Source organism: Notamacropus eugenii, chromosome 7 (genome assembly GCF_028372415.1).
Source record: "Notamacropus eugenii isolate mMacEug1 chromosome 7, mMacEug1.pri_v2, whole genome shotgun sequence".
Classification (NCBI taxonomy): Eukaryota; Metazoa; Chordata; class Mammalia; order Diprotodontia; family Macropodidae; genus Notamacropus; species Notamacropus eugenii.
Genome location: NC_092878.1, coordinates 47,706,026 through 47,728,144, shown reverse-complemented (window position 1 = coordinate 47,728,144; position 22,119 = coordinate 47,706,026). Strand labels below are relative to the sequence as shown.

At 41.5% G+C, this 22,119-nt stretch overlaps 2 protein-coding genes across 7 annotated transcripts in view; one reads left to right on the top strand and one right to left on the bottom strand.

Moving 5' to 3' along the window:
• The window catches only part of AP4S1 (adaptor related protein complex 4 subunit sigma 1), a 53,712-nt gene extending 43,983 nt beyond the window's left edge, over positions 1–9,729 (bottom strand). Inside the window, exons 1-2 of one of the 2 annotated variants that reach the window (XM_072622518.1) lie at positions 9,606–9,729; positions 13–78 (exon numbers count right to left, since the gene is read on the bottom strand). The gene's annotated coding sequence lies outside the window, so the exon portion shown is untranslated. The remainder of the gene's footprint in view (positions 1–12; positions 79–9,605) is intronic. The other variant, XM_072622517.1, reaches the window with a different exon arrangement.
• STRN3 (striatin 3) overlaps positions 8,998–22,119 on the top strand; it is a 96,502-nt gene continuing 83,380 nt past the window's right edge. For 2 of the 5 annotated variants that reach the window (XM_072622509.1, XM_072622512.1), the window contains exon 1: positions 9,090–9,488. In XM_072622509.1, coding sequence (XP_072478610.1) covers positions 9,207–9,488 — 282 coding nt within the window. In that variant the 5' untranslated portion in view covers positions 9,090–9,206. Of the gene's footprint in view, positions 9,489–22,119 lie in introns of all 5 variants that reach the window. The other 3 variants (XM_072622514.1, XM_072622510.1, XM_072622515.1) reach the window with 2 other exon arrangements.

Below are 22,119 nucleotides of genomic sequence, written 5' to 3'. Positions count from 1 at the left end.
TCAGATACTTACCAGCTATAGGATCTTGGGCAAGTCATTTAACTCTGGTGGCCTCAATTTCCTCATCTGTAAAATGAGCTGGAGAAGGAAATGGTAAATCACTCTAGTATCTTTACCAAAAAAAACCCCAAACAACTGAACCCAAATGGGTCAGGAAGAGTCCAACTGGACTGAAACAACTGAACAACAACAAACAACCTCACTGATAACGCCAAAGAACTAAACTTTCACATCAAGAGTCAGGGGGAGGAGAAAGTCTTTGCTGGAATCAGGGACCTCCTTCTGTGGGTCATGCAATGAAGGAGGGGAAATGAATGTCTTTTTAGATTTCATAGTTTCCACAGGTGCTAAATTTTCATTAGCTATTAAGTGGGCACAAAGCTTCAGAGAATAACTGGCTTTTGGAGGGTGAACTAGAAATAAGATGGTTGCCAGTTTAAAGATAGGAGAAAAAAACCAGGACATCATTTTAGTTGCATGAAGAAGAAAGAGGGGTTGTATGCTCAAGTTGCAAAAGGGGTCACTCCACCCAAGTCACAAATCTTTTCCCAACTTCTTAGACAAGTAGTCATCTGGCTTCTGCTGAAATACCTTTAGTGATGGGTCTTAGTACTTCCCAGGGTAACCCATTTCTTTATGGCCAGCTTCTATCAGTTAGGAAAGTTTTTCTTATATAAAACTGAAATGTACTTTTTTGTAACTTCTCATTTGTAACTTTTTGTCCTGTAGAGCACTCCTACTGAACTCGGGCACTTCCATGAAGACAACAGTGCTGACGGGGCTACAGGAGACACTAAGGCTGAAGCAGCTGGCGGCTTAGTGTGCCAACCGAATGCGCAAAACTGAGGTCCTTCTTAGTCTGATAACCTGTTAATTTCCCAGGACTAAATCATGAAAGCCTAAATTCTGGAATTCATCTTTTGCTATTCCTCTCAAACTCTCTTTTGATTCCTGGCTTTAATTCTATTTTTGCTTCAGACAGCTCCCTTTCTGCTTCCGGCTCTCTCAACCCAGTGAATTTTCTTCCTGGTCCTTATTCTGGGCTTTGTCACATTTTGAGTCTGACCTTTTCCAGCACTGATACCCCTGTTCCCCAAATTAGGGAGAGGTTCACCTGGCACCATGACAAGGACAGGCTATGTAGAAGATGAAGCGCATGATCTCTCTTTCATATGACAGTTCTTCAAATACTTGAAAATAACTTATTCATCCTCTGTTCCCCCTTATGGGTCAGTTAAATGGGACACACCTGAAGATGCTATGCTAGGCAACTTCACAACAGAGTTCTAATTAGAATCTTGGTGCTGATTTATTTTACAAGCTTCCTTAGGCCTTATCTAGCAAATGCCCACCTCTTGCTTAAATGTGACTGAGTGGTCAAATGGGTTTAGGATGAATCACAGAATTTACAGCTGGAAGGGACCTCACAGGTTATCTAGTTCCATCCTGTCATTTCACATATGAGGAAACTGAAGCCCACATAGAAGTGATTTTTCTCAAGATCAGACAGGTGGTAAGTGTCTCACACCTTCTGTCTCAGTATTCATATTTATTCTCATGTATCACATTGTCTGTATTGGATTTGTTAATCAGGCAGTTATTCCAAAGGTGTTATTCTAAAAAGCAGTAGAACGGTTAGGATAGAAGAGAGATCATATAGAATTAAAGAATAAGTGGGTTTTGAGAAAATAGGGAAAGTGAATAAACTCTTTTAAAGGAATTTGGTTATGAAAGGAACAAGGAGAGAAGGAATCTCAGCTCAAAGGCATAGGAGGGTTGAGGGAAAGGGTTTTTTGGGGGGGCTTGGGAGGAGAATGAAAAAAAAAACCTTGTTACACTTACAGGCTGAGGAAAATATACCAACAGTGAGAGAGGAAGTAAAGGTTATAAAAGAAAATGGGAATAAATATTGTAAGAGCTATGAAGGTGGGATGGGATCAAGAGTTCAGGAGTTTGTTTTGAAAAGGAAGGACATTTCTTCCTCCTTGAAAGGAAAGATGATGCAGAAGGTGAGTAAAGACATCAAAAATTTTCTATGTGAAAAGGGGAATGGAGGGAGCCTCAATCTTCTTAGAAAATAGAAGATATGGTCATCTGATGATATCAAAGTGACCGTGTTTACAGCTGGGAGACTTGAAGAGGAAAAAAAGGTTTGGAACCAAATCCATTTGTAATAATCATAATAGCTGTTTACATAGCTCATTACGGTTTGTAAAGCTCTATCAGTTACATTATTTTATCTGTACAACAACCCAGTGGGAAAGGTGCTATTATTACTTCCATTTTATAGACAAGGAAATTGAGACTGAGAGAGGTTAATTTGCTCAGGGTCACACAGCTAGTGAACGTTCAGGGCAGGATTTTGAACACAGGCCTTCTTGACTCCAAGTCCAACACTGAGCTACTTGGCTCCTCTTGTAGCAGGTTCCATGGTCAGATACACGATTAAAGCATTCATCAAGTTTTTCTGCTTTTCAGTTCTGCATTCTAGTCAGTCAGTCAATAAGCATTTATTGAGACATTGTGCTAGTAAGTTCTTGGGATACAAAGGAAGGCAAACATGTGGTCTTGACCCTGCAGGAGTTTATAATTTAAAGGGAAGACAACAGGTAAAGATCTATGTGCATACAAGATATATACATGTAAATGGAAAGTAATCTAAGAGGGAAGGCACCAGCAGTGGGAACTGGAGGAAAGGACTATGTTACTGTGAACTGATTATTTATTTAAGGTGGCTAGTTCATTTAGAATTAAAAGATACAGTTGATCAGTGTCATAAAGTTTAACCAGCTGGAGAATGTCCTGATGAGGACAACTAGAATGGCAATGGGTCTGCAAAGAATCGTATTTGTGATTCAGCCTACAGAAGACAAGACGTGGGCAATATAAGAGTTCTCCTACTCCACACTTCAAAGCATCTCCATATTCTTCACTCTTTTTTTTCTTTGCTCTAATTCTGGGGATGAAGTAGCCTTTTTCCTTGTCAAAGTTAACTCTTCTACCTGGGCTTTTTTGTTTTTAATTATTTAAAAAAAAAAAAAGACCTACCTTCTCTCCCTCTAAAACCTCTATTACAAACATGTATAGTCAAACAAAACAAATTCACAGGTTGGCCAAGTCAAAAAAAAAAAAAAGTCAACCTGCATTGAGTCCATCAACTCTTTAATTGGAAGTGGATAGCTTATTTCACCATGAGTCTTCTGGAATTGTGGTTAATCGTTGTGTGGATCAGAGTTCCTAAGACTTTCAAAGGTGATTGTTTGGAACTATCCTCTTCATCATTTCTTACTGCACAGCAGTATTCCATCACATTCTTGTGACTTGTTCAGCAATTGCACAATTGATGGGCACCCTCTTAGTTTCTAATTCTTAGGCATTACAAAACAGAGAGGTTATAAATATTTTTGTTGATATGGGCCCTTCTCCTATTTCTTTAATCTCTTTAGGTTACAGACCTAGTAGTGGTATCACTAGATCAAAGATTTATGCATAGTGTAACACCTCTTGGGGCACAGTTCCAAACTGTTTTCCAGAATGGCTGGGCCAGTTCACAGTAATACAAAGAAAGTGTTTTTCCACAGCCTTTCCAGCATTTGTCATTTTCTTCTTTTGTTTTTTGGTCAACTTGGCCATTCTGTTAGGTGTGATGTGGAACCCCAGAGTTGTTTTCATTTGCATTTATCTAATTGTAAGTGTTTTGGACTCTTTTTCATATGGCTATACATAGCCTGGATTTCTTCCTCTGAAAAGTGCATGTGTACATCCTTTGGCCTTCTATCAACGGGAGATTAGCTCATATTCTTATGCATTTGAATCAGTAGCCTATATGATCTTAGAAATAAACTTTTATCAGAGAAGATTAATGCAAAGTTTTTTTCCCCCATGTAGCTGCTTCTTTTCTAATTTTAACTACATTTAACTGTCTGGCAAAAAATTTAAAATTTTTTATAAGGTAATTTACCTTCTGTAACTGTATTTTTTGTTTGGTCACGAAATCTTCCCTTATCCAAAGATACCACAAATAATTTCTTCTTTGCTCCTCTAATTTATGTTGCCCAAAATGTCTAAGCCATGTACCCATTTGGAAATTATCTTGTTATGTGGTGTGAGTTGCTGGTCTAGTTGTTGGTCCTAGTTTCTGCCAGACTGCTTTCCAATTTTCTCAAGTTTTCTCAAATAGCAAGTTCCTTCCCAAATAGCTGGTATCTTTGGGTTTATCCAACACTACTAAGTGACTGTGCTCATTTGTTTCTGTGTATCTATTTGTGCTTTTGATTTAGTTTGCTCCTGTCTTCTTTAGAAGCTTGCTCATCACTCTCATCTTCAATGTCTTCCTATCTACTGTCTTCTTCAATGATGCCACATAAACAAGCTCTAGTCTCCTCACTTAAAAAAAGCAAACACCTTTCTTTAAACCTGCTACTCCCTCAAATTATTCTGTCTTTCTCTCCTTCCTTTTACTGCTAAACAACTAGTAAACGTAATGAACGCTGGCTGCCTCCTCTTACTACTTGTTCTCCAAAGTAGCCAATGATCTGGTGGCTAGACTTGATGGGTCATTTCTAAATTAACTCCCTCCTTGATCTTTTTGCAGTTTCTAACAATGTTGACCATTCCCTTCAGGAAAGTGTCTTTTCTCTTGGCTTCTGAAACACTGCTCTTTTCTGGTTCTTTTTCTACTAATCTGACCTTTGCTAGTTAAACTTCTTCTATGCCCTAAGCATCTCCTCCAATGCTTTGTCCTAGGCCCTCTTTATTTTATCTTTAAACTTTTCCCCTTTGTGATCTCACTGGCTCCCATAAGTTTAATTATTACTCTACACTGATGACTCTGACATCTCTATATCCAGACCTGTTTTCTCTACAGAACTCCAGGTCTACATCTCCACTTTCTTATGCATAAATCTGAACAAGCAACTCCCCTGGTGAACAAGACACTGCATCTCTCAGTCCTGGGTATTATCTCTGACTGTCCCCCCATGCTTTAAATGTTCTCCCTCCTCTGCTCTGCTCACCTCCCTTGCCTTCTTTAAGTCCTAACTAAAATCCTACCTTTTATAGGAACCCTTCCCTACTCTCTCTTAATTCCCGTGTCTTCCCTCTCTTTATTATTTCCTGTTTATTCTATACACAAATCGCTTTGCATATATTTGTTTGCTTGTTGTCTCCCCCATTAAATTGCAAGCCCTTTATGGATAAGGACTGTCTTTTGCCCTTTTTTCTATCTCCAGCTCTTAGCACAGTGCCTGGCATATAATAGGTGCTTAAAATATGTTTAATGATTTATTGGTTCCTTGTTTCCTCTAGAATAAAATACAAACTCCTTAGGTTGGCATTTAATAACCTAGTAAGTCACAGCTACAATCTTACTTTCTACAGGAAGCCTTTCCTAATCTCTCTTAAGATAAGTGTTTTCTATTGATTATTTCCAATTTATCCCGCATGTAGCTTGTCTGTTTGCATCCTGGGCCATCTCCAGTTGTCCTGATAAATATCAGGCCACTGTAACCAGATGGCTCAGGAGAAGAAAGAGAGGTTGTTGATTTTGCACAGCCCTCCCTCATTCAAATCAAAGTCAACTGCAAGTCATGTCATCATCTTAATATCATGGTCCTCTTCGAGAAGGAAGACAAACACAACCTGTGAATAACAGCTCCTCTCCTTTCCTCTCCTCTGGTGTTCTACCTAGGGGAAGGTACACTCCATGGCCAAAAGTTGCTTTTTTTTCTTTTGGTTTATGGCTACATTTCTTGCTTAAAGATCAAGCCTTAAATTCAATTCACTCTGGAGCTCGTAGACTAGACAAGTCTCTACCCACCTAGTATAAAGCGAATGTAATAACTAAATAGTAATTGTTTCTCTTTTACCTAGGAACCCGGAGGGTCTTCCCCTCCCAGCTTGATTTTTTTTTTAAAAATTAAATCAGTCATCCCTTGAGTAACATAAAGAAGCCTATTCATTGAACAGGTGAATCTCACTCAAAGTGAGAATGTGATAAGACCTAAGCCTGAAAGGGCCAGGGTCTCACATTGCATCCTGGGTCATCTCCAGTTGGCTCAGAAGAAAGTGAGTTTGGTGACCTTGTGTAACCCTTCCTCACTCAAATCAAAGTCAGCTGCAAGTCATGTCATCATCTTGATGTCATGGTCCTCTTTGAGAACGAAGGACAAACACAACAACCTCCCTCACTGGATTGCGAGCTCCTCAAGAGCAGAGAATGTCTTTTACCTGTCTTTCTATTCCCAGTGTTTACTCACTGACTGTATTCTATGCACCAATCAAACTGGGCTCCTAACTATTCCCCAGATGATATGCCATCTTCGGCCTTTATGATTTTGCATAAATTATCCTCCTGGGAAGGCATTCCCCCTTCAGCTGTCCCTCTCAAGATCCCAGTCTTGGTTCAAGACTCATTTTAGGTGTCACCCTCTCCTTCCATGAATTACACTCCCAACAACCTCAAGCTAAAAATGCTCCATCTCTTCTCAGTTATTCCTAGAGCACTTTTTTTGAGATCTCTCCTTTACCCCCAAAACTAATGTTGTATTTATAGATGTATATGACTTATTCCACCCACCCCAGGAAAGGAGAATTTTGTTTCTGTCTTTGTATCCTTAGATATGCACCTAACACTGTGTTTTATGCCTCTTCCTCTCTCTCATGTTTCTTTTCATCTTCCAGACTAAACACCCTTCATTCTTTAATCCATTCTTTTTTGGAAGGCACTTAAACTCAAAGGAGAAGTACTCTAATTCTCACAAAAAGATTATTTACTCTAGATTTGTGGACACTTCTAAAAATAATGGTTATCTGGTTTCCCAGCCCGTAACAGATTGAAAGCAGCAAAGGGAAAGCAGGGTCAGAGAACATTCTGGAGAAGGGAAGACTTTCGTTGATGACTTGTTTTTCATTGAGGTTGGACTCTCTGTGATCCCATTTGATGTTTTCCTGGCAAAGGCACTGGCGTGGTTTGCCATTTCCTTCTCCACCTCGTTTTATAGATGAATAAACTGAGGCAAACAAGGTTAAGTGACTTGCTCAGGAACACCCAGCTAGTAAGTGTCTGAGCCCAGATCTGAACTCAGGAAGATGAGTCTTCCTTATTCCAAGGCCCTGGGCTCTATTCACTGTGACACATAGCTGCTCTTAAGACCTTTATCCACTCGATCATTTTTTCTTTACCTGATATGGTGTGCTGCCCTGTACCATTTTGTTTATCCCCCTTTGAACAAGAAAAAATGTGGTCAAGGTCCATTTGATGATGTAGCCATAAAACTAAATGCAGTACTCCAAGCAAAACAAGCATATCAGAGATTCTGTTCTAGTCTTCAAATTCACGTTAACAAATTACTTGTCTCCACGCTGCAGAAAATTGGCAAAGCACTTAAATATAAGCAAATTTCAAGGATACGGGGCAAAGTACATTTAATTTCCCAGAGAACAGTTGGGAGGGGAAATTTAAAAAGGTTACACAATCTGAGATCATACAAGCCTTGAAAAGTACCTGAAATTCTTACTTTTAGAAATTCATTCCCAAAATTTACAGATTTCTTTACACAAGCAAATTATCCTTCAGGGGCTAACACAGTAAAGAAGTCATTGCAATATCAAACATTTACTTTAATAAATTTATCAGAGATAGTAAGCCAGTTACTTGGGGAGACCCATAAAATAGATTTTGGCTAGGGTGTGGCTGGAGAAGAAAGGAAGGGACACAAAAATGAGGAACAGGAAGCCTGAGGAAGTTGGAAAGAAGCACTGGATTCAGAGCAAGCCAACTTGGGATTAAGCCCAAACGGACCTTCGCTATTTACTATGCGTAACTATGGACAAGTCAGGCCTTGTGGGCCTCAGTTTGTACATCTGTAAAACGGAAGCTTTGGGACTGCGTGACCTGAGGTCTCTTCCAGTCTGAAATCCTATTTTAAAATGGGGACTGATAAACCTTATGCCAGGTGATGGGGATACAAAAGAGGCAAAGAGACTCTAGGGAGGTGGTTGGAAGGGAACTCTCCCATGGAAGCTACAACCCCAGGAACAACCTTATCCGCCGTATTTAACGGAACAGGTCTTCGCAGCCCGGGGGAGAAGCGCGGCCCCCTCCCCGCCCCGACGTCCGCAGCCCAGTCTGGGAAGCAGTGCCAGCGAGGGCAGGGGGCAGCGCTGAGGGCACGTCCGACGCCGTCCTGGGCACCCCAGGCGAAGAGGGAAGGAGAAAGGGAAACTTCCCCCCTCCCACGGGCCGCACACGGGCCGGTCACCCTCAGCACGCTCTTCCAGACCAGACCGCAGCAAAGTGTGGCCCTCCCCCACAGAGCCGGAGCCGCGGTCCGGCCGAAGTCCAGCGTGGGAAGAACCAAAGCGGGCTCCGGGTCAGCCGCGGAGCCTGAGTTACTACCAGAACGGAGAAGAGGCCGGCACGGGCCAAGAACCGAGGAAGAGGGAGTGACAGACAGACAGACGCGGAGGGGCGGCGGGAACCACGCAAGGAATGCCAAAGAAATGCGAGGAATGCGGCGCCGGAACAGCAGAACCGGCTCCAATCCGGCCCTGGCGGCGGCCTCCCCGCTCGTCCCGCGGCGCTGGGTGCGGGGATACAGCCGGGCGGGACGAGCTTACTCGGGAAGGTAGCAAAGAGGAAAGTCCTGCGGTCCAGATTAAGTCAGAAGAGGAGCCACCGAGTCCAGCCCGGGCAGCCCAGCCAGCCCAGCCCGGGCAGCCCAGCCCGGGAGCCGAGCTGCTGTGGGCGGGGGAGGGGGACGCCCCCACGGCTCCTCCCACCTCGCGTCTTGGCCCCTCCCTTCCTCAGTGCGCTTGCGCAACGGTGGAGCCCGACTCTATTTGGCTATAAGATTTGCGGCAGCGGCACCAGCGTCGCTTACCCAGCATGCCGCGCGGGGGCGACGGCTGTACGACTACCCCTTTCCCTCCCCCGTCCCCCCACGTTACCCTCCTTTCCCCCTCCCCTCCGCCCCCCCTCCCTCCAGTGAGTGAGTGAGACGGGCAGATGGAGGAGGGACTGTAATGGCGGCGGCCGGCAGCTCCCTGCTCTGACCCGCGGCAGACACTTAGCAACGACCCCCTCCCCGCCCCTCTCCCCGCGGGCCGCCGCCCAGCCGCCCGCGCGGGGCCACCTTCCTCCTCCTTCCCCCCCGCCCCCGGCCGTCCGCGTTTCCCCCCGCGCCCCGGCCGGGGCCCCTCACACAATGGATGAGCTCCCGGGAGGCGGCGGCGGCGGCGGCGGCCCGGGGATGGCAGCCCCTCGGCAGCAGCAGCAGGGGCCGGGGGTCAACATGAACCTGCAGCCGGGAGTCGGCGGCGGCGCGGCTCAGCCGGCGGCGGCGGAGGGCGCGGGCCCCTCGGCGGGCCCGGAGCTGTCCCGGCCGCAGCAGTACACGATCCCGGGCATCCTGCACTACATCCAGCACGAGTGGGCGCGCTTCGAGATGGAGCGGGCGCACTGGGAAGTGGAGCGGGCCGAACTGCAGGTAGCCGGTCGCGGGACCCCGGGGTGGGGAGGACGGCGGGACCTCGACGGGAGGGTGGAGGGGGTGGGGCCCGCGCGGGGATCCCGGGCCCGAGGGCACCGGCTGGGCGAGACGTACCTTGGGGGCCCGGGCCGAGGAGGAGCGGCGGCGGCGGCGGCGGCGGCAGGTCCCGGCAGGGGTCCCCTCCCCCTCCTCCCTCCCGCGGCGGGAAGCCTTCTCGGCGGCCCTCACTGGCTGCGCGATGCGGGCTTCCTCGGGGCAGCCATTTTGGTTTCTAGTATGGCGTCCGCCGGGGCTTCTCCGGCGGCTGCGGCGGCGCCGGCCCGACCTGGGGAGCCGTGGCCCCGGGACGATCCCTCCGCCGAACCCCCGGGGGTGGGGGGAGGGAGGCTGGCGGCGGGACGCGCGCGCGACGGCTGCCCTCAGCCCTTCCCCCCCTCGGGTCAGACACCCCGGCCCGGATCGTGCCGGACTCTTCCTCCTCCCCTTTTCTCCTCCTCCCAGCAGGTCCTCCCCCCGCCCCCCACCTGCCCTTTGACAGCTGCCCTCCCCGGAGCATCCCCGCTCCCTCCGAAAAGGATCTGAAGTTTGCTCTGCGCGCGGCCGAACTTGGCTTGGGGGGCCCGGTCACCTAGGTGGTGTCCCCTCCCCCCTCTCCCTTTGGGTCCCTAACGTGCCCCAACTTCGGGCCAACTCTTGAACTCTCGGATGATGAATAATTCTTAAGTTTGCTTCACTTATCCCTGAGTCCCAAGCAGTCACTTCCTTCTGTCTGCTGCTTGGTGTTAGGAAACAGAGGAAAGGGCAGATTGGACTTAAATCGGGCTGGAATAAAGAACAGTTATTTGCATATTTCAAACTCCCTTTTGGGGGAGGAAATGGAAAATGAAGTATGCCTCACCCTGAAAAATGGGAAGAACACGAGTGTATAGGCTTTTGCAGCAGAATAGGAGCTTGGATTTAAGAACCTATTGTTGGTGTATCTGTTGGGAAAGAATGTTTTAGTGGACAGTACCAACGTGTTTATTTTTAATCCCTTTCCAAGGCAAATTTAGGACTGGGAGGTGGGGTTGGACAGCGTCTCTGCTACAAAGTATTGCACCTGTTTTGTTTTTTTGATACAATGTTGCGTGCAATATTGTAGTTCGGTGTACGTGTGCACGCTAAGTAGTTACGGAAAGATAATATGGAGGGGAAACTACCTATTTAAAAAGATTTCATCTCACATGTCTTAATCAGGCCAGTAACGTTTTGGAGTCAATAGGGTTTTTTTTTCCTTTGGTCTTATAAATAGTGAAGTCACAAAATGAGGTTAATGATTTTTTTTTAAAGTGAAAATTATAATTTTGCTTTGGAAATTGTCTTTATCAAGCCTTAGAAAATAAGATTATGAGATTAATTCGATTCCTGTCAGCTTTTTTTTTTTTAAACATTTGTGGATTTTATCTCTTATTTTATAGTATTGGACTTTAAAAACATGAAATTTTTAAAAAGTGTTTTTATGTAAACAGTGCTTTCTGCCTTTTATACTTTGGGGTATAATGATACATGGTATATTGTGCATTTTAAATGACTTGCTGAAAGTTTGTAGTGGCCTGCAGATAGTGTTATATACTGTCTACTACACAGTTACCCATGTAAGTGGACTAATCATTTAGAAAAGGGTTTTTAAAAAGCATCTGTGTTGGAAATTGAATTTATTTCATTATACGAGTGTTGTCCATAATAATGTTGTCCATAAGTACGTAATAAAAATTTGTGCAGTGTGGTTGATCGGTTTGAAACGGCATTAGGAAGAATTATTAGGTATGATCATTTGTCCTATTTTTTTGTTGGTGGTTTTGAAATGCAGTAATGCAGTCTAAATGTTGATGACTGGTGTATTTTATATGGAATCAAGCCTGGGATTTGTATTTTAGGACTTTTCTAAATAAGAATTTCATCAGTCACTCTTAAACTGTAGTGTAACACAAGCAAAAGAGATGTTACTGGTTTACTAGTGGAGTTGTTAGTGATGTTAATCCTATGATATCTATTTTGACCTTGCCTTTTCTATCCTTTCTCCTTCTGAAACTCCTTTTCCCCTGCAGCAACCTATCTATGCTTGCCTGTTCTGGGAAAGTCTTGTCCATGTTCTCTTGAAAATCTTCCACAAAAGATGGTTCTAATCTATTTATCTTGGGGACGATCCTCTAGAATTCTTCACATTACTAAGTCACTGGGATCCTGGGTGCTCATTATTAGTTATCCATACTCTTGCTAGTGACAATCCTTTTTTTTTTTCTCTAAAGTCTGATAAACTGTTTCTCTTGTGTAGCTCACACCCACTGTGTGCCTCTATTTGCCTCTAACACTTCAGAAATCCTAGTACAATGCAAAGAGCAGAGGATTTGTAGTCAGACAAGCTGAGTTCGAATTCTAGTTCACAGTTAATGTGAACCCACCCAAGTCACAGAACCTCTCTGAGACTTAGTTTCTTTCCACTTCTATAAAAATATAAGGGGTTTGAACTGGATTACTTTTAAAGTTGCTGCCAGCTGTATCTGTGATTCATCTGTGATCACATATGTGTGTGTTTGTCTTTTGTTGCGGAAGAAGACCATGCCATTAGAGAAATGATGACACGACTTGCACTTGACTTTGTTTTGAGTGAGGGAGTGCTGTGCAGATCACCAGCCTCACTTCTCCAGAGACATCTGAATCCAGTGACCAGATATTCATCAGGATGACTGGAGATGACCCAGGATGAGGCAGTTGGGGTTAAGTAACTTGCCCAAGGTCACACAGCTAGTGAGTGTCCAGTGTCTGAGGTGAGATTTGAACTCAGGTTCTCCTGACTCCTGCACTGGTGCTCTATCCACTACACCACCTAGCTGCCCCATGATCACATATGATCTCTCCCCAGATATACACTATTACTAGGAGAATACATCGTTGTTCATTTAAAAGATGCATCTTAATTAAAGAAAAACATCACCGAAAGCAATGCATTATTTCCCAAAAACAAAACAGCCTGTCTTACACATGACCAATTCTGAGACCAGGTTGCTGTTCATTTGTACAGTATTTCCAAAATAAATGTATTGATTGGACCATGACATGGACCGTCCATGTCATTTCTAAGGGAGATTCTTAAACTAGCAAGGAGGCTGTAGTGCAGTGGAAATAGAACTGACTTTGAGGGCCTAGGACTTAGCTTGAATCCTGACTCCTGCTTTCTGCTTCTGTGACATTGGGCAAGTCATTTACCCTGTAATACCCTCAGTTTTCTCATCTGTAAAAGTAGGAGGTTAGATTAGTTACTCAAAATTCTGTAATCTTAGGATTCTGCTTGTTTATAAAAATTAATTTCAGCAGAATGGTTTTGCATTTACCAGCTTAGTTTTTTCAAGACAGCATAGCTTCTGTTTCTAAGCCATAGGCATTATTTTGTGCTACTTTTGGGGCATAAAAAATTCTTATTTAACAATTTTTGAAAGTCAGTAATATTTCTTTCAAATGTAAAGTTGGATTACTTAGTTAACAGTTTTCCCAATTTTACAATTAGCCTATTGAGATTTTTTTTACTTGTTTTTATTGACATTTATCAATAGATATGATAAGAATGTAAGAGTGTGTGTATTTGTGTCATTATTTTAATGAAGTGTCAGCGCATTTCTATCTGTAAATTTATCTTTTCCAATTTATTACTTATTTTAAATATTCTTTTCTTTTTCAATTTTGAGGTCTGAATTCTTTCCCTTCCACCCCTTTCTCCACCACTGAAAAGGCAAGCAATTTATCAGTTATGCATGTGAAGTCATGCAAAACATAATTTCAAGAAAAAAGGAAAAAATTAAGAAAGTAAGAAAATTATACTTCAATTTGTACTCAGTTCATTAGTGCTCTCTCTAGGTGCATAGTATTTTAAAGACAAACCTGGTAGCAATTAAAATACAAATTATATCACTGTTGTATGAAACTTAGTATATATATGCATGTATGTATGTGTATATATGTATATTATGTATGTGTGTGTGTGTATGTATATATTTTTCTAGAAATATGATTCTTTGAATTGTCCATTATTGGAAGTATTAATAAAATTATAAATGCCCTGAACTCAGATAAATTATATGGTAACTTTTTAACATGTGAACTTTTTCCTCCTGGCTTTGAAAAAGATACTGTGAAACTTAGATACTTATTCTCTGAACAGGAATTTGACCTAAGTTTGTTTTGGAATCACTAGGTTTACTTTATATATGTACTGTATTTACTTACCTCTGGATATGTTTTATCTGTGGAATGATAGCTCCTTGAGGGAAGAGATTGCCCACTTTTGCGTTGGTATTACTGGTGCCTGGCACTTATTTCCCCTACTTGAACTGGCCCAGTGATTTCAGAGGTGTAGGGTACTCCCTCTATGCAGTCAAACTTTGTTCTGAAACTTAATAGTTTTAGAGGGGTGGTTGGGGCACTGAGAGGTTGTGGCACAATTATTCTATTAGAGGCAGTACTTGAAGCTAGGTTTTCTCACTCAGAGTTTAGTTCTTTGCTTACTATACCACTGTGCGTTTTGCCTGGCATATTGTAGGTACTTAATAAATACTTGCTTGCATAATGGTTATGGTGGGTTTCATTGCAGAACTACCAAAGTTGATCTCACTCCCAAGATAGTCTACAGTCAACTAAATTGTACAACCTACATTTGATTGTTAATATTGGACTTCTCTAAATCAATTTTGAAGTAGCCTCTTTAGCTGAGCCTTGTCTTTTTCTTTTTTCCTTAACTTGTAATTTCCTAATTTTGTATTCTCATGTAAGGAACATGTGTGTTCCTTACAGTTTTTATATATGGTGCATGTATGTGGTTTCATTAGTTGCTGTGACTGAAAAACTAGTTCTTTTACAAGCTTATGTCCTGGTGGTGACCTCCTCCAAATTTTTCGAGGCTAATTCTTAGATGAGAAATATTTGTATTTGTGGCTGTAAAAGTTTTCCTTTTTGTCGGAAAATAGAGATTACACTATGCTATTATGGACTTCAGGAACCTCTCTGGGTCACTTGCTTGGGAGACATCTGGGTATTAGTAGAGGTTTATCTTATATGTTAAAATATATATTTGAAATGAATACAATTTTTAAAATGTGCTATAGATAGAAGTGTTGAAATGAAGTCTTTAATACTTTTTTGTTGTTCAGTCATTTTTCATTTATGTCAGATTCTTTGTGACCCCATTTGGGGTCTTCTTGGCCAATATATTGGAGTGGTTTGCTATTTCTTTCTCCAGTGTATTTTATAAATGAAGAGACTGAGGCAAACAGGGTTAAGTGACTTGCCCAGGATTATCCAGCTCTCAAATGTCTTCTTAATTCCAGGCCTTGAACTCTGTCCACTTATTTTAAAAGTCAGCTTGTTTCTCAAAAAGTTGTTACTCTCTTTCTTGACTCTGATCACCCAGATTGGTCATAAAACTGATTAGTATGGATTGGAATGGGGAAAGATTTGAAACTGGAACACCAGGTTATTGCTGTAGTCCAGTAGATAGATAATTTGGGTATAAAGTAAGGTGGTGACATTAGATATGAGTAGAGAGAAAGACATAATAGGGGTGTTGTGAAGGCAGAAATGACAAAATTTGATACTAGATTGGATATTTATAGTGTAATTATAAGTGAGTCATTGAGGGTGGCACCAAGGTTACAGGGCTAGGTGATTGGGAGGATCATGGTAATCTTCAACAGTAATGGGAAAGTTGGTCAGGTGTGAGGGTTTTGGAGGAAAAGAATTCTGTTTTTGAACATGTAGAGTTTCCAGTAGTTATGGGAATTCAATCTGAGGTGTCCAAAAGGCAGATTCTGTTATTGAACTGAGCTCAGGATAGGGCTGGATCTACAGATCTGGGAATTATTAGCATATTGATATTTTATAAAATAGTGTTTCTGTTGTCAAAATGCTAAACATCATAGAGCTATAACAGATTATAAACATTAAATATTATTAACTTATAAACCTATGATGTTAATAACACCTGCCTTACAGGGTTGTTGTGAGGATCAAATGAGGTAGTTAGTATGTGTAAAGTCTTAATAGTGTTTGACTGGAGCATATTTTATTCATAGGGGAGCTAAGAATGTCATGTTCCACCTATCACAACACAACCTCTGCTTATATTTTGCAGGAAATTGAATATCAGGCCAAAGGAGTTTGAGTTTTATCCACAGAAAGATTGAACCATTTAAGTTTTTTGAATAGCAAAGTGACATGATTTGAATCTTGCTCTAGGAAAGAGCTTTTTAACCTGGGATCTATGAACCTGTGGTTTGTGGGTTTGGTTTTTTTATTTGGTGACAGGATTTCAGCAAAACTACTTTCCTTTGTTATCCTATATATTTTATTTTATGCATTTTAAGTCTTCTGAAAAGGACTCTATAGACTTTACTAGGGACAGCTGGGTGGCACAGTACAAATAGAGCATTGGGCTTGGATTCAGGAAGATCTGAGTTTCAATTCTGGCCTCAGACATTTACTAGCTGTGTGACTCTGGAGAAGTCAGTCCCTATTTGCTTCAGTTCCTCATCTGTAAAATGGGGGCACATTGGAGAAGGAAATGTGAAACCAATCCAGTATCTTTGCCAGGAAAATCCTATACAAAAGTCCGTGGGCTCCCATAGGACATGACTGAACAGCAGCAACAGAAGACTTTGCCAGACTTCTGAAGGGGACATGAAAGAAGGGTTAAGAACTTCTTCCAGAAGATGTTGTTTGTCATCTATGCGTAGCATGGATTGGGGTTGGAAAGAAGACATTGGAGGCAAAAATTAGTTTTGTAGGTGTTTCTAAGGATCCCCAAACTACTAAGTTCCTGGAATGGTAACAGTGGTAACAAAAAGAAAAGGGGAATGGGGCTGAGTACATTTCAAAAGGAGAGTAGATGGATTTTGCAATTGAATGGATAAGAATTGGGGATGAGGAGAATGGAAAAAGGAGTCGTAAGATAATAGTAAGATACTGAACATGACTGATCATCAGGTGAATGAAAGTAATAAATAGAAATAGGGAAGTTAGGAGTTTGTGGATTTTGAGGTGCCAATGATGGTTAATCAGCAACTGGAAGTAAGGGACTGGTACTCAAGATAGCCCTGTGAGCTGAATCTATATTCATAGAGAAACGCTGAACTTTATTCTTATTAATTTTTATCTTCATTAATGCCTAAATATAGTATTTTGCATATAGTGTTGACTAAAATGTTCAGGTGGTTTGGGTGAGTAGGTGATGAAATGATTCAAATAGTTGGGGAGGGATTATTTAAGCTGAGGACTCAGAAAGACTGGATTTGGTGATTAGCAGTTATTAGTAACTTGAGAGAACAGATGTCATGATTGGAATGGCAGTTGGATTGTAAGAGATTGAGGAATAGAAGGACCAGACGTTTCAGGCAAGAAGTAAATACTTTTAAAAGAAATTTGGTGTTTTTTTTGTTTACAACATGGCTAATGAAAATATGTTTTGTATGATTTCACATATTGATATCAAATTGCTTGCCTTCTCAATGCAAGGAACTGGAGAGAGGGAGAGAATGGAATTCAAAGTTAAAAATGTTCCAAAATATATAAATAAGACATTTTAAAAAAAGAAATTTGGTGAAGGGGAGAGAGAAGGGCACACAGTTGGTCACAGTAAGGGAATTCAGAATTCAGTGTATTAGAGACAGGCAGCTAAGTGACCCAGTGGATGGAGCATTGGGACCTGTAGTCAGGAAGACGCTGAGTTCAAATGCATCCTCAGACTTTATGACCCTGGGCAAGTCATATAACATATCAGTTTCCTCAACTGTAAAATGAGTACAGTAAGTGGCACATACCCTGCAAGGGTTATTGTGTTGATCAGTCAAATAAGATACTATTTGTTAAGTGCTAGCACAGTGCTTGGCACATCTGTACGTGCTGGATAAATAAATGCTTATTCCCTTCACCCCTAAAGTGACTGATTGTAAAGTGGATACCTGGAATAGAGATTGACATGATATTGTTGAGAAGGGTCTTGCAAGTCTAGATCGTTTTGAAGAATTATTATTTGGGGTTATTTTAAAGAATTATTATTATTGTTTTTTGTTTTTGTCATTGTTATTTGTCTTGCACTTGTGAGAAAAAGAGAACTCCTGATGAGGAAACTAACTCCCAAAGTAGATAGGCACCTGCTCTTCAGTTTATGACCTTAGTTTCCCTGGAGCAGTGAGAAATTAATTGATCAACCCAGAGTCACACGAGTTTGTATCAGAGGTCCTACTTGAAATCTTTCTCTGATTGCCAAGTTTGATTTCATGTTAAATCTTTTTCTTTCTTATTCCTTTTATCTACCAATTTTTACTGAGACCTGACTTCTTTCTGATGACTGCCTCCTTTGACGTACTTTTACTTATTCCCCTCCCCTCCCCCCCCAGCTTAGGTCCAGATGGGAAGATAGGAGTACTCTTTGCTCCTTGTTGCTCTTTTACCATTACTTAGTATCCTCTCTTTCTTTGAGGTCCCCTCATCTATATCTACTGTCCAATCAAAATTCTGGTAGCTATTGTCTACTGACATCTAGGATATTTCCCCTCTACCAAAAGTTGTTTCCCTGGCTCATTGTCTTTTTCTCCTCTCAACTCCTACTTTCCTACTAGGGATAAACCCATAAAAACCCAAATCACTCTGGTTCTCATTGATCAGTCAGCTATAGATCTTAGGCCTACCCTAACTTGGTTGTTTTTCGGACCCTGATTGGCTCAGAGTGAATGTAAATAGCAATTGTTTCTATTTTGGTCAGAAACCCTGAGGGTCTTCCTCTCCCATCTTGAGGTTGTGATCCTCTTCAGCTACTTAGGACAAATACAACGACAACTTTTCTCTCCCAGATTTTTTTTTTTTGACTAGTCTTTTATTACTGAATGGGCAAACTTAGTCAAACTGAGATCTGTTTAGATCTACTAAAAATTAGTAGATAAAAGGAATAAGAAAGAAAAAGATTTAACATGAAATCAAGCTTAGCATCAGAGAAAGACTTCAAGTAGGACCTCTGATACAAATTTGTGTGACTCCGGGTTGATCAATTAATTCTCACTGCTCCAGGGAAACTAAGGCTATAAACTGAAGAGCAGGTGCCCATCTGCATTTGGAGTTAGTTTCCTCATCTGGACTTCTCTTTTTCTCACCAGTACAAGACAAATAACAATGACAAAAACAAAACTTAAAAAGGCCAAGGTCTCCTGCAGCATCCAGGGCCATTTTTAGTCATCCTGATCTATATCTTGCTACAGGACTCAGATGGCTCCCGAGGAGAAGGTAAAACTGGTGACTTTGCACTGCCCTCCCTTACTTAATCCAGTTCACTTGCTTGTCATGGCATTACCTCCCTGATGTCATGCTCCTCTTCAAGGACAAGGATAAAAAACAAACTGTTTCACCACAACCACCCTAACCTCCTAGTTCCGTAACTTGCTCCTTTTCCATTCCGCTCTTCCTTGGAGAGACACTCAGAAGTGAACATACGCTTGATTTTGCCATCAGGAATGTACCATTTTCATGTTCATAAATTCCTAAATTTCTTATCTAATCACAAACTTAGCCTTCTGCCTTACAACTTCACACCTTTTCCTTTGTTCTCATTGTGGTGGTAGATGGTGCATTGGGTAGAATTCTGGGCCCTGAATCAGGAAGAACCAAGTTTGAATTCAGCCATAATACTTTCAAGCAGGGGGCAGCTCGGTGGTGCAGTGGATAGAGCAGCAGTGCAGGAGTCAGGAGGACCTAAGTTCAAATCTCACCTCAAGACCTCTGACACTCACTAGCTGTGCGATCTTGGGCAAGTCGCTTAACCCCAATTGCCTCATCCTGGGTCATCTCCAGTCATCCTGATGAATATCTGGTCACTGGATTCAGATGGCTCTGGCGGAGAAGTGAGGCTGGTGACCTGCACAGCCCTCCCTCACTCAAAACAAAGTCAAGTGCAAGTCATGTCATCATTTCTCTCATGGCATGGTCTTCTTTGGCAAAGAAAGACAAACACACACATACATACTTTCTGGCTCTATGAGCCTAATGAGTAGGTCACTTAGCCTCTCTTTGCTTGGAATGACTGTCCCCTCTTCATTCTACCTCCTGCCTTCAAGTACTAGCTAAAATCCTATTTACTAAGTAGGAAGCCTCTATTGATTCTCTTTAGTGGATTCCCTCTGTTGCTTATCTCCAATTTTTCCTGCATATATCTTGTTTTTATATAGTTCTTTACATGTTTCTAGGTAAGACTGTGATCTTTGAGGTCTAGGACTGACTTTTGCCTTTCTTTGTATTCTTAGTCCTTAGCTTAGAGCCTGATTAATAGTAGGTGCATAGTAAATATTGATTGACTGCCACATTGGATCTCAGAAGAATCATTATTTAAATGATCTAGTTATGTTACCTTTTTAGAAATTTTACATAAGTAGGCACTGAAGAGGTCAGAGTAGACCAATACTACAGTAGGAGCCAGAGATTTGTGTTTTAGTATTCTAATTTCTTTGTCTCTGTCCCCCAATGTATTAACTGTGGGACCTTAACTAGGTCTCAGTTTCTTCATTTAAAAATTGAGAGTATTGGATGAATTTTAAGAACCTTTTTAGCTGAAGCTGTCACCTTACTTTTTTGAAGATAGGGCATTGAAACAAGTTTTTCAAGGCCTTTCCAGGTCTCTTATGGCTTTATGATGTTGGACCTCAACATTGTGGGGTTTCCAGAAATTCTTGTAAAGATTATATTGTAGGATTAAAGAAAATTATATTGGAGTTAGTGTTTGGTCAGTCTAAGATTGTCGTCTTCCTGCAGGAAAAGACCACAGAATCTAGTGCATAGTCTTTCTTACTTTGCAGAGGGCCAGAGAGTTTGACTTACTTATGGTCACGTAGCTAGTTAGCAAATTGTAAGTCTCCTGACTCTTAGTTGTGTCCTTTTCCCTGATTTTTTAAAAGAGTTTTTAGTTAACAAATAGATCTTGTTTGCATGTTTGGGTAACAAAAAAATAGTATCTAAAATGCAATCTTTCTTCCAGTGGGTTGACTCTCTTTCCCAGTTTTGTGAAATCTATAGGTTTTTACCTATAGGTTTTATCAACATGCCTTCCATGTCTTTGTCCAAATTGATTCATAAAAATGCCAAACTTGGCAGAATTTCATGATCTGCCACTAGTAAGCTACCTCTGGATCTTTAGCATCAGTCCATTTGTGAAAATTCTTTAGGTACTATTGTTTAGCCAGTTATTATCCAAGAATCCTATGACTCCAGCATCTCTCTACACTCTTGTTGACCCTTATCAGCTCCCCTGGGTTTAATTGTCAATTCTGGGCAGATGATTCACAGATCTACATATCCCAGTCATATTCTGTCACCAGACCTTCAGTCCTGCATCATTAGTTTCCTGTTGAACACTTCAAAATTCATGAGACATTACTGAGATAGCTCAAATTTGATATTCTCACCCAACTTCTAGATTTGCTGCTGAAGGCAACACTAGGTTTGTCCTTGGTTCTTTTCCTGTATTCCAAATATCCAGTTAGTTTACTAGATCTTGCCATTTCTACCTCCACAATATTTCTTGCATCTGACTCTGTACTCATGGAGCCTTCTCTCCCTTGAACCTTCATCATCTCTCACCTAGATTGTTGCAGCAGCCTTGTAATTGGTTTCTCTCACTCAAGTCTTTCCCCACTTTAGTTTATATTCACAGTTGCCAGTGATTTTCCTTAAGTGAATATCTGACCATGTGACTCCTCTATTCAGTAAACTGCTGTGGCTTTCTCAGGCTTCTATGATCAAATGTACACTTTAGCGTTTAAATCCCTTTACAGCCTGACTTCAACCATCTTTTCAGCTTCATCGTACGTTATCCCCACCTCCTGTACTCTTTAATCCAGATGAATTGGGTTTCTTTATTTCTTATATGTGACTTTCTGTCACCCTCCTCTTGCATCTGCATTGACTGTTTAAGCTCCAACTTCTACATGAACCCTCTCTTCATCTCTCCAACTGATTTTTTTCCCCAGTTTTATTTTGTATTTGCATTTTATTTGTATTTTCTTCATATTTATTCTATAGTTATGTGTCTATGTGTATGTATAGGTGAGGGGAACGGGATAAGCATTTACATAGTGCCTACTGTTTGCTAGGCACTGTGTTAAGTGCTTTATGAATATTAGCTCATTTGATCCTTATACCAACTCTGTGAAATAGCTGCTGTTACCATTCCCATTTTACAGTTGAAGAAACTGAAGAAAACAGGGTAAGTGACTTGACTAAGGTCACCCAGATAGTTAGTGTCTGAGGCTGGACTTGAACTTAAGTCTTCTTAACTCCTGGTGTTCTACTCATTGTGCCATCAGTTGCCCAATAAGATACTCATCTCCCTATTTAGAATGTTAAGTCCTTGAACTTGTTTTATCTATTGTATTTGTATCCCCGTTAGTGACTGGCACATAGTAGGTACTTCAGTGTTTATCAACTGATTGTCTATCAACACAATTCAAATTCTTTGTCTTATCCACAAGATCACGAGAGACTATCTTACGACATTTTAGACTTTGCTTAAGCCAAGACATTGTATCTGTAGCAACATTGATTATAAGAAAAGATTTGATGG